The following is a 12,011-nucleotide window of genomic DNA, read 5'->3' as shown; positions in this document are numbered from 1 at the left end:
ATCCACCCAGGGACACCTTGTGTGCTGGCAGCAAACTTCGGATGCCTCTTCCCTCCACACAGCTGCCCATCGGACCCCAGGCATTCCCTCCGCGTGGACCCGCACTCAGGGCTCCGTCACCGCATGGAACAGCCTGTGCAGATGACACAGGAAACCTCTCGTCTTTATTTGAAGAGCCCTCTGTTTGGCTAAAACCAGGCTCTTGTCACTGGAGGTGGGTTTGGGGAGAAAGATTATGTGGTGGGGAACAGATTCAACCCCATCTTGACCGGTTCTCCCTGCTCTGCATGCCCTGAGGCTGGGGGCACGCAGGGGCAGTGAAGGCACTGGGTACATTTGCGTTCGTGCCCTGACAGGCTGCGGGGCCAGAGGGGCCTCAGGAAGACACCTAAAGAGACTTGGGAAAGCGGGGGTCCAGGGTGGGGTGGGGGTGGGACACAGTGAGCTGATAGCAGCGCTGGAACTGGACCCGGACCCCTGCCCTGCTGCAGAAGAGACCCAGTCGGGGGTGGAGGTTGGACCCGGACTCCTGCCCTGCTGCAGAAGAGACCCGGCGGAGGTGGAGGTTGGACCTGGACCCCTGCCCTGCTGCAGAAGAGACCCGGCGGGGGTGGAGGTTGGACCCGGACCCCTGCCCTGCTGCAGAAGAGACCCGGCGGGGGTGGAGGTTGGACCCGGACTCCTGCCCTGCTGCAGAAGAGACCCGGCGGGGGTGGAGGTTGGACCCGGACTCCTGCCCTGCTGCAGAAGAGACCCGACGGGGGTGGAGGTTGGACCCGGACTCCTGCCCTGCTGCAGAAGAGACCCGGCGGGGGTGGAGGTTGGACCCGGACTCCTGCCCTGCTGCAGAAGAGACCCGGCCGGGGGTGGAGGTTGGAGCAGCGGCTGAGGCCTGGACAGGCCTGAGCCTGGCAGAACCGAGCTGAGAGCTCAGAGCTCAACTCGTGCCCATTCCCGAGAAATCCTCCCACAGGGGCCCTCCTGGGGCCTACACAGAAATGCTGTTAGGGGTCAGGCAGGGCACAGGGTGGTGTGGCAAGGCGTGATGTCACACCACAGGGAGCCTGGGACTGGGGACAACCAGGAACCCACTGGCCTTGGCAATCACTTTTAGAATTTTGCTTTGAAAATTGAAATCTATTGCCCTGGCCGGGTGGCTCAGTTGGCTGAGCGTCGTCCCGCACACCAAAAGTTGTGGGTCCAATTCCCAGTCAGGACACATACCTAGGTTTCAGGTTTGATCCATGGTTGGGGAGCATATGGGAGGCAACCGATCGATGTTTTTCTCTCTCTCACACACACACAAAATCAATAAAAACATCCTCAGGTGAAGATTAAAAAAAAACCTGAAACCTGTTCAGAGGTCAAATGCACCCTTGAACCATGAGTTTGTGACCCCAGATATCCCAGCTTTCCTGGTCAGTGCTTCTCAGTAGGTACCCAGACCCCAGGAGCCTCAAGAGAGCATCCAGGGTAACTGTCCTTGCACAGACAGGACCCGGGGCACTGGAAGGTGAAGGGACCAGCCCTCAGCTCCCCAGCCCACTGGTGGTCGGCCAGGACAGCCCCCAGTTGCTGGGCACTCCCCGCCCACCAGACATCCCAACCACAGGCAACTCTCAGAAGCCTCGAAAGACACAGGACTCAAGATGACAACACCCAGCCAGGTTGACACAGTTCTGGATTTTATCCACAGTCATACAATCACAACTTATATATATATATAGATTTGTATTTATATACCTTTAAATACACAATCATGTACAAAACAGGTGCATTGCTGAGACCACAGCACTTCTCAGAGTTTCACAAGTGTCGGACTAATGGTCAGGAAGCCCAGGGCGGCAGAGGCGCGGGCAGCCCTGGCTCCTTGCAGAGCCAGGCCGCAGAACGTGGTTAACTCGGGATGAAACACTACTCGCCGAGCCCGGGGAGGGGGGCGGGGGGCCAGCAGCACTGCGGTGCGGGCAGGGGCTACAGGACTTGGTGGGCACAGTGAGGGGCACGGCCCCTATGCTCAGTGGTGAGGGCCCTGATACCAGCACTGACAGGTGGGTCTGGGCCCCGGGATCTCAGGGGGTCTTCCAGGCGAGACCCTCCCACTCCGGGGCCCGAGGAGCCTGGGGACCGATTGCTCAGGAGGAATGGGGTTTTGAGTCCCTGCCCCGGAGTGGACAGTTAAAGGGCTGAGGGGACAGCCAGGGCCACTGCCCGTCCCCAGGTGCTGGGAAGCTGCTGGCAGAGAGGGGGAGCCCAGGCCCCAAGGTGCAGATGTGGCAGCTCCCTGACTTCCAGTGGTAGGTGGTGAAGGGCAGAGGCCCCCGACCCCAACTCCTGCTTGGAGGAGGCAGAAGGTTTTCTTCTGGAGTTGGGAGGGCTGAGGGTTTCCAAAATCGTGCTCCAAGCTCTGAAGGGTCTAGGGCACACCTCAGGGTGCAGCAGAGGCCCAGAGAACAGTGACAAGAAAGCGTGTACCGTGGGGGTGGGGGGTAGTCTGCCTGTCTTTAGGAGAGCCATCATCCCCATCCCCCCAACTTCTCTGGGGAGGCCTGCCCCAGCTCAGACCCCTGCCAGAGTTTGCCAAGATCCTCTGTGCTCCTAGGAACAGGGTCAGGGCCTGAGGCTGGGGTCTGTGACCTAACAGTGGGCTGTGGGGAGAAGAAGAACAAGAGGCTGAGGGGTGCCAGAGGGGCTGGGGTATCACACTGTCTTCACCTAGAGGCCCAGGGGCAGGTGCTCTGGAGGGAGCAGGGCCCAGAAGAGGCATCCCCGTGCGCAGGGCTCTCCTGGTGCTGCAGGTCTCAGGGCCTCACTCGGAGGTTCTGAGACTCCTCTTCCAGCCAGTCCCCCACCTCTAGGGGTCTTGTCCTGCCTTGGTCTGCTTCCCAGGTAGGCCTCCCCCAGTCGCGTGGGAGGGGCTGCTCCCTGGTAGTGATGCTTGGCAACCCAGCACCAGGAAACACTCCTGCTCCGGGCAGGCCCTCCCTCTCCTCCCCCCAAAGTCCTTTGACAGAGAGAGGCCCAGGCTTGGAGGGATGGGGCGGGGGCTGCCGGCGGGGGGATTCTGCTCCACGGCTGGGCTGTGGTTGTAGGGAGAGGACAGGAAGGAAGACACGGTGACTGCCCTGCCCATCTGCCTCTCCTAGGGGCTGCAGGCCTTCCCTGATGGCCCCAGGCTGGAAGCTGCCAGGGCCCGTGCTGTCCCCCCAGGCAGGACAGAGGACAGAGAGGAATGGGAGCCCCGAGGTTAGTCTCTGAAGGTTGGCTGAACCCAGTGATTCTCTGGTTTTAGACGGATGTGGAGGGAACATGGGTGGGTGGGCAAGATACCCTGCCCCCCAGGAAATGGAAGGAGGCTGCTACTGTTGCTGGCTTTGCCCTGGGCTTTGGGGCCCCTCCCCTCTGCCTGAGAACTTGTGGGGGGAAGGCTGCACATACTGAAGGGTATGGCTCTGAGGAGGAGCGCAGGCCTGAAGCATGGACAGCTGGACAGAAGGCCTAGCAGGTCCCATTCCCGCCGCTGAGCCTGCGGTGGAAGGACAGGCCGGCTCCCTGCTCGTGGATCCTACTGCACCACAGCGACTCTGTCACCACCTCCAGCTCAACCCTCTTCATCTGGAGAAGAGGGTGACCATTCCTCTTCCAGTGCCACCAATCCTGTGGGGTGAGGCCCAGGGGAGAAGGGTACTCCCAGGGCACAGTGGGAGACTAAACACTGGGAGGCCCCTTGTCTTGGTTGGAGGGGAGGCCTCTGAGAGGAGGGTGGTAGTGAAAGGGGAGCAAGGTGGGGCAGGAGGAGGGGGCCCCGAAAACCAGGCCCAGGGAAGGGGGCAGCAGGTACTGGCAGCCTGGGGTGGGGACGGGGGATGGGCGCAGTGAAGTAAGATGGACGGGGCCGGGAGACATCTCTCAGGGCTCAGGAGACTCTGGTGGGATCTAAAGAGTAGATGTTGTGATGTCTCTGTTGGGCTAAGTTGTAAGACCCTCACCTACCCAGGGCCATCACCCCAAGTCCAGCAGCCTGGCCTCCAGGTGGCCCTGCAAATGCTCCATCTCTTTGTATTTTTTGTTTTGTTCAGTATTGACTTTTAAAAAAATAAAAGCTTGATCGTAAAATATGTCTGGAACTCTATGGCGAGGGGAGGTGACAAGAGTGGGAAGGGGGTGGGGGAGGAGTGGGGGGTTTTGCGGGGGGCAGCAGGGCAGCTAGATGGCCTCCACGTAGTTGGCAGGATAGAGGCCGAACTGCCCGCTGTCCAGCCGCCCGCGGCACCAGCCCTGCTCGTCCTCCTCGCCCAGCTTGGTGAGCTCGTCTCCTGGGAAGGGGACACAGAGGAGCTCCTGGAGGGGCTGGCTCGCAGAGGGCCGTCCCTCCACCCCCACATTGCTAGGTAAGATCTCCAACACTGTGATGCTGGGCCGACCCCTAAACGCTCCCCCATTATTACCCCAATGCCTGTCCCTGGGGACCAGCCACACTCGGACACCCAACACCACTCCAGTCACCCACCCAATCTGGGGCCCCTCCTCCAGCTTCATTTCTCAGGTCGGGAGTCCCTGTTCCTGCATCCCCGGCCTCAGGCCTGCCCCAAATCCGTGTCAGGCCCTAACCTCCAACCCTGTTCTCAGGTCCTGATTCTGCCCCTGGCACCCAGTTGCCATTCTCAGGCCCTGCCCTAGCCCTCTAGTTCTAGTCTTGGCCCCAGGGCTCAGGTCACAATTCAGGTCTTGGCCAAGCCCTGCATCAGGCCCCTCCCACAGCCTCACTCCCAGCGAATTCCCATCCCCTGCCCTCAGGCCCCGCCCCGCCCCGCCGGCCCCGCCCACCGCCCCGCCGGCCCCGCCCACCCGTACCAGCCTTGAAGCTGAGCTCATCCTGCTCCTGGCCTTCGTAGTCATAGAGCGCCCGCACACGCACTCCCTTGGCGTCGTCCTCGAAAGGGTTGGCGCCCCCGTTGGCCTCATTGCCCCCAAATGTGTTCCCGCTCTCATCGTCTGACCACTCAGTAGTATAAGGCTGGCTCCTGTCATAGCTGCTAACGCTGAGAAGTGGAGAGAGTACCCAGCATGGATTGCCTCTCGCCTCGGGCTGCCCCTCAGCCCAACCAGAGCACTGGCCCCACATGGGGCCAGGGGTGGGCCTTGCAAGAGGGGTGCTGAGCCAGAGACCTTCACTGGCTACTCTTTAAACAGATGTGAGACAAGATTATTAGCATTATTACTCAGTCTTAGAGTGAGGGGGTGCTGCAGGGGACCCCAGAGAACATCTGGCTCCTCATCTGAGAAGAGCAGCACAAGCTAGCGGTTCAGAGTGATGATTCTGGAGCCAGATTCCTGGGCATCAATCCTGGCTCTGAGGCTTCCTAACAAGCTGTGTGATCTACAATCACTAACTTCTCTGGGTATCAGTTTCTCCATCTGTAAAACGGGAATATTTACACACTTCTCATAATGTTGAAGGCTTCAGTGAGTTAATGTATGAAAATGCCTGGAACAGTGCTTGGCACACAGTAAGTGCTTGCAAGGGATTAGCTATCCGTATCTTTGAAAGGAGCACGAGGCTGCTGTGATTTAGATAATTTCTTGTCTCTTAAGGTAAAACTCAAGAGACCCCTGGCCTCTAGGAAGCTCCATAGGAGGCACTTACTTACCTGCCACGGTCCCCAGCCTGAGATGTGGACTCCACCACCCCAGTGGCATTGGTCAGCACCACCCCCTCTGCCTTCTTAGGCTGTTTCTCCTTCTTGGTGGTGGTGTGAGGGAGGTCTGGGTTCCACTCCTGGTGGGTGCCAGGGGAGCAGTCAGGCTGGGGGATGCTCCCGGAGGCCCCTTCCAGCCTTTTCGGACTCCTCTTCCCCATCCCCACACATCCTCACCTCAAACTGGGGCCAATTCATGGGCATGCCAGGGCCGCTGGTGCTGCGGAACCATCTGAGGTCGTCCTGGGCGTCAGCACTCCGGATGGCCTGTTCCAACTCCCGGTACACATGGACATAGCTGTGCACAGGGGAGATGGGGAGGTGGGGACAAGATGCACCATGGCCCCTTCTCATTCTTGGTGAAAGCAGGAGCCCATTCAGGGGACCAGGTTGCTGGCATGGCCCCAGCTGGGAATCAGGCAGGCTTCCCAAATAGCAATCTCTGTGTGGGCATGCCCAGTAGACACCCTTTGCTGACCCCACCTTAACCACTCACCCATCTGCCGCCTGTGCCTGAGCCCACCATGCTGCCACACCCAGCTACCTGCTATTCTCAGCTAGGTTGAGGTGACGTTTGATGTCCAGCAGCACCTCCTTGAGGAAGACCAGCCGTTTTTCCTCAAATTGCTGGCACTGTTCAAACACCTGCTCCATGCCCTCCATGTACTGGGGTGTGGTCTTGCCCACTTCATCTAGCACCTTCTCATACTTCTCCTGCGTCTGTAGGCACCAAGAAGAAGGGAGGGTGAGATCCAAGCCGGCAGCTGCCAGCCACCACCCAGTCCCAGGGGCCCTCGAGCCTAGCCCGCCGGCACCTTCTGCACATCCTGCTTGCACTTGTCCACTTTGTCCTGAAGCTTCTTCTGCTGCTCGGGTGTGACTGACTGCTCCGTCTTGCTGTTCATCTCCCGTGTCACGGCCAGCTTCTCCTCTTTGCAGGCCAGATGGTAGGCCTTCTTGGCTGCCTCCAGCTGTGGGGAGGGGAGGTGGGGGGCAGGCCTCCTACTTGTGAGCAGGAGCAAACATGGTTACTCGTCAAGCCCTCCCACCTGCCCGCTCGGCCAGGGGCCGTGAGCACAGTTTTAACAGGCAGAAGGATGCAGGCCCTGCCTCCAGGCATTTGGGAGCAGTGCCCACCCATCTATGGGGTTTCCCTGCATGGCACTGCCTGCCGCCCCTGGGACGCGCTCCTGGGGAGCACTGCAGTACCTGCCTGTCTGTGGCTACTTCTTCCTGGAAGGCAGTCCTGCTCCCCCATGGACACAACCCGAGGCAGTGCACCGCCACCCGCTCTACAGACACCCTCCCTCTGACAGACTGGCCCTCTGAGTTCAGCCGCCCACCCTTGCCCACGGGGCACCTCCTTCATCTTCTTGGCCCACGGCTTCTGGGCCTTGCGGAAGCCATCTTCAGCCTCCTTGGTCTCCTTGAAGCCGCCCATGATCTGCTTGTGATAGGCGTCCTTCTGCCAGTTCTTGACCTTCTCCAGGTCCTCATTCAGTAGGTTGTTCTTCACCTCCTGGTGCAGTTCGCTCACCTTGTCCGCCTCCGTCATGATGGCACCCCAGGCCCGCTCCAGGCTGCCATACTGTGGGCCTGAGGAAACGGCCATGGGGTCGTGAGGCCTTCATGACCCCCTGCCTGGAGGGCCCCCTCACACCTCTTTTCTCAGAGGCTTTCCCCATACTTCCCAGGGCAGCAGAAACACCCTCCTCTGCTCTCCCTACAGTTTTCTTCATCCTCCAGGGTGTAAGTACAGCCACCTCCTCCAGGAAGCCTTCTCTGAATGCTCTATCACACCTCAGCCTGCAGCCCTCAATCAATTCTTCTTAAACAATTGCCTCTGTGTCTACTCCCTATCTTCCCTGTCAGTTTGTGAGCCCCTTGGGGCCAGTCTCGACCCTGTGAGCTCTCACAAACCCAGCATGGCACAAGGCACACAGTAGGTACTCCAGGAATGTTGGTTGAATGCAAAACTGAAGAACCAACTGGTGACAGATACCAGGAGGCCACTGGGACCAGACATCCCACAGTCTGTTTCTCTGTAGACTGGCATCAACTCCGTGCCAGGCACTGTGCTGGGCAGTACAGGCCCAGCCCTTGCCCTCATGGGATTTAGAGTCTAGTGGAAGAGAAAAATATTAACCAATACATGCAAACTTTACTTGAAACTGTTCTAGATTAAAGGAATCAAGAGACATGACAGCTGAATGCGGTATCTGGTTCTGGACTGGATTCTGGGCCAGCAAACAACTGCTATAATAAAAGTTGTATATGGGCCATATTAAATGTCCTGAATTTGATAGCTGAGCTATGGTTGTATAAGTCAATGTTCTTATTCTCAGGAGATACATGAAGAATTTAGGGTGAAGAAGCATATCTCCAGTTTAAATGTTTCCAAAAATATGCATACAAATGGGGATAAAACAAATATAGTAAAAAGTTTGGGGGTTTTATTTGTTTTTTAAAATCCCACCTAAAGTTGTACAAAGTGGAGCTGAAGTGCAGGGAGGCCTGGTTGGTCTGGGAGGGGAGGAGGGCTGATACCGGCCAGTGCCTGTAAGGGCCCTGAGGATGGAGCTGCAGGTGCATTCAGGTGGCTGGGTGCTCCCAGGACCCAGACAGTGGGGTGAGGGCCTGGGGCGTGCGCACGGGATGGGATGGGGCGGGGGGCGGGGGGGCACCTTTCTCGATGAGCTGGCGCCAGCGCTTGGCCCAGTCTGTGAGCTGCTGCCCGTAGGCCTTCTCGATCTTGGCGCGCTCCTGCACGCAGTTCATCAGGTCGTTGCACAGGCGGTGCCCGTCATCGATGCGCTTCACTGTCCGCTTGTAGTTCCCCACCTGGTGGCCAAGCAGCGCGCAGGATTCCCACGGGCTCTCCGCGTCCCAGGTCCACCCGCCCGCCCGCCCTGGCCGCGGCGTCCTGCAGAGGGCGCCAGTCACTGCCATCCCCGTGTGGTTCCAGACCCTCTGGCTTTTCCAAGGATTTGGCACCCCGCGTCACACACCCCAGTGTCTATATACTCCCTCACCCCACTTTAAACATAATGTTGCTGCTGCCACAAAATGCAGGTTTTTCATAATTTGGACTTCAGCCAAATGAATTATTCATTTTGTTCTTGTGAGCTACATCTATGATATTTATATAGTCATAAGCGCTGAGTTGAGCTGCAACTTCTTGACATAATATTATGTTTTGTAGACATCTCATTAAACATGCAATAATTTAGGTTTGGCAGTTTTCACTTTGGGTTTCATAAGCCAATAGAAAAATCATTTCTGGGTTTCAAATATTTTGGGAGGCTCTGAAATACTGGCCTGTCTCCACCACTATGTCACTGCGGGGCTCTCCGAACTCACTCCATTTCCCTGGGACCAGTGCTCTGCCCTCTTCTCACTTCGCAGGGGAGGGGCGGGAGCAGCTGTGAAAAGCTGTGAGCACTGTCAAGTGTGCACCTGCTCACGTAAAGGGCCGGGACTCTGAGCCAGGGCCCCCAGAGCAGAGGGTCTAGAGGGGCCTGCCCTACATCACGAAATACCATGGATGTCTCCAGGGGCAGCTGTGGGGCAGAGGGGCTTTGGGCTCGGTGGGTGGTAGCAGCCTATTGGACGTGGAGGGCTTTGGAGAGGCCTGAGGGGCTGGGGAGCCTGAGGTCATGCAGTGGGTTGGAGCCTGGGCCTCCACAAAGCCAGGCTGTCTGGTCCCCAGGACCTGGGGAGTATCAAAGCCTCACCTCCCAGAAGCTGTCAGTGGTCTCCTCCGGAGCTAGGGAGGCCTCATCGTAGGAGCCGGACATGGTGTGGCCGTCGGAGGATGGACAGGTGTGAAGCGGCAGTCAGCAGGCTGGGGTGCTCATGGGCTGGAGGGCAGGAGAAAGATCCCTGGAGATGAGGGACGTGTCCGACATGTCCCACTCCAGGCCTGGGCCCCAACTTGCTGTGGAGATGAGGGCTTCACAGGCATAAGCCTTTCATTGGGATCGGGCCTGGCTCACCATCCCAAGGGTAACCCCAAGAGTCTCCTTGAAGCACCCCTTGTGCCTACCTCCCCATCTCTCCTCCACACGCCCTTCACTCCATCTCCTCTCCCCCAAATCCATCCTCCAGCTCCAGCGTGGGCACCTCTTCTCAGAAGCATGCCCAGCCACGAGAACCATGGTGCCCGCCACCATTTCGTGTTCCTGGACTCAGCTAAAAGTTAGGGCCACACAATTGCATATCTGCTTATTATAAATCTGCGGTTTGCTTTGTAGACACACAGGTCTTCAAAGCCAGCACTCAGGCTTATCTTTGAGCATGTCCTGCACCCCGCTCTCGGGCCTCATACCCTGTAGGACACAGTAGAGCTCAATAAACCCCAGCTGGCTTCTCAGTCTGACCCTCCAAGCACTGCCCATCCCAACGCAGCTGGATCCTTACACCAGGTCCAAAACACCCGCCTAAGCTCCCAGTCCCACCCCAACCAGCGCAGAGCCCCTGGTACGTCCTCCCCAAACCTCCCACCTGGAGCCTGGACCCCAGCCCCCTAGGAAACTGGCTGCAGGCCTCCTCCTACCTCTCACCCAGGCTGAAGTCCTCCTCAGTTTCCTGAGTTGCTGGGCCTTGTAAATGCCCTTCTGACTGCCCTGTGCCCAGCCTCAAAGGCCTCAATTAGCAGCTTCTACGTCCCTAAGTCCCAGACATGCAGCTTCCTGGCCCAGAGGTCAGACCACTGCCATCTGTGAGCGTCAGGCAGCTGTGTGTGGCCTGGAACTGTCCACCGGCATCATAGCCATAGCGTCAGGGCTGCCCAATCTAGGCCACGTGCTGCCCCAGGGCTGGGGCAGGCGCTGCCCTACTCCCATCCCCCACCCAGGCCTCACTGTCACCCCAGGCAAGAATGGCTCAGTCATCAGGAGACTGGACCCAGAGGGCCAGGGGCCTGGTCTTCAATGGAGCAGCAAGGCTGAACAAGGCCTGACCCCACTACAAGCTGACAGCCTCCGCCGGGGTCACCTCCCTGACTGCACTGTCTCCTCAGGGACTGGGAGCCCTAACCAATGAGGACACTTGGGGGAGTGCTGGCCTCTGCAAGATTCGGCCCAGACTGGGGGCCTGGGAGCAGGTGCACCAACACGTGAGGACCCTAGGGCAAGGACACCCCGCCCTCTGTGCCCCCCCCCCCCCAGGGCCAGTGCTCTTTCCCGTCAGCCAGCAGCCTCCTCGCATCTCTCAGGCACGGATATAGTTTAGTTTGGTCCTCCCCCTTTGCAAACACTCACTTTCCCACAAACCACCCCCCGTGGAGGTGGGTGGGAGAGAGGGCAGCTGGAATTTATCAAAGAACAAAGAAATGAGTCTGAAGGTTTTTTTAATTTGGCACTTTGCACTTATAAAGCAGTGCTTGCTTCATGAAGCAAAGGCAGGGATATTTGATGAAGGACTTTCAGCCCTGTTAGGTAAGTATCCCTGGGCCAGAACCATCTAGAACCCTTGAAGTCACATAGAACTTGGGGACTCCCACAGTGTGCGGCTGTTGAGGGGGACTCCCCCACCGAGTGAAGGTCGAGCCCACTCCTGCTAGGAGGGAAGTGACTTGACACCACCTTGGTGTCCTTTCTCACAGTCACAGAGGTACACGTCCCTTACCCAGCCGCACCCTGTGGTCCTAGACATGCACTTTCCAGCCAGCTGGGCAGACTGCTGCTGGCTGGGTTTACTGCAGCTCCGCCAGGAACAGCGCGCGGCAGGTGAGGGGCACAGGCCTGCAGCAGAACGCTCCCCACCCACGTCACCCGCCAGAGCTCGAGGTGCGGGGCAGCGTGGCTGCACATGCTCGGGCTGTCTGGGAGGCAGGCGGCTGGAAACACATGAGCGGGAATATTTTTGGAGAGCTGGTAGCAGTGGCTGCACTCAGCGTGCTGGTGGCTGGGGGATGGGGGGATTTTTCACTGGGAGATTTTGCCTTGTGTGCATAAACTGCATTTTTTAAAACCCTCCAGCCTGTGTTGAGGAAAGCAGAGGAGCTGGGGCCAGGACCGAGGCGCACTTGAAGCGAGGAGTGGGGGGCAGAGCAGCTGAGACCCGGCATGTCAGGCTGGAAGGACTGCATGACCGCAGAGACCACTGGCCGCCTGGTGCAGACCCAGGCACAGGGGCCTTGCTGTGGTCCCTCCTCCATGCAGGAAGCGGATGGGTCCCCCGGCTCCCAGATGAGAGAGCATGTGTAGCAGGAAAGCTCTAGGCTTGGGTCCTGCTCTGCCACCAACTGTGTGTAACCTTGAGCAAGTCACGTGGTCTTGCTGGGTCCTGTCAGAAATGAGGATGACTCGG

The 12,011-nt window shown here is 58.6% G+C and overlaps 1 protein-coding gene across 3 annotated transcripts in view; it reads right to left on the bottom strand.

The window, feature by feature from the left end:
• Positions 1-1,664: 1,664 nt before the first annotated feature.
• The window catches only part of PACSIN1 (protein kinase C and casein kinase substrate in neurons 1), a 55,295-nt gene continuing 44,948 nt past the window's right edge, over positions 1,665-12,011 (bottom strand). For all 3 annotated transcript variants that reach the window (XM_036249184.1, XM_036249185.1, XM_036249186.1), the window contains exons 2-10: positions 9,434-9,559; positions 8,384-8,540; positions 7,060-7,295; positions 6,515-6,670; positions 6,244-6,419; positions 5,877-5,997; positions 5,652-5,779; positions 4,855-5,042; positions 1,665-4,316 (exon numbers count right to left, since the gene is read on the bottom strand). In XM_036249184.1, coding sequence (XP_036105077.1) covers positions 4,207-4,316; positions 4,855-5,042; positions 5,652-5,779; positions 5,877-5,997; positions 6,244-6,419; positions 6,515-6,670; positions 7,060-7,295; positions 8,384-8,540; positions 9,434-9,496 — 1,335 coding nt within the window. In that variant the 5' untranslated portion in view covers positions 9,497-9,559 and the 3' untranslated portion in view covers positions 1,665-4,206. The remainder of the gene's footprint in view (positions 4,317-4,854; positions 5,043-5,651; positions 5,780-5,876; positions 5,998-6,243; positions 6,420-6,514; positions 6,671-7,059; positions 7,296-8,383; positions 8,541-9,433; positions 9,560-12,011) is intronic.

Source organism: Molossus molossus, unplaced genomic scaffold (assembly GCF_014108415.1).
Source record: "Molossus molossus isolate mMolMol1 unplaced genomic scaffold, mMolMol1.p scaffold_m16_p_8, whole genome shotgun sequence".
Taxonomy (NCBI): Eukaryota; Metazoa; Chordata; class Mammalia; order Chiroptera; family Molossidae; genus Molossus; species Molossus molossus.
This window is presented reverse-complemented; position numbering and strand designations above follow the sequence as displayed.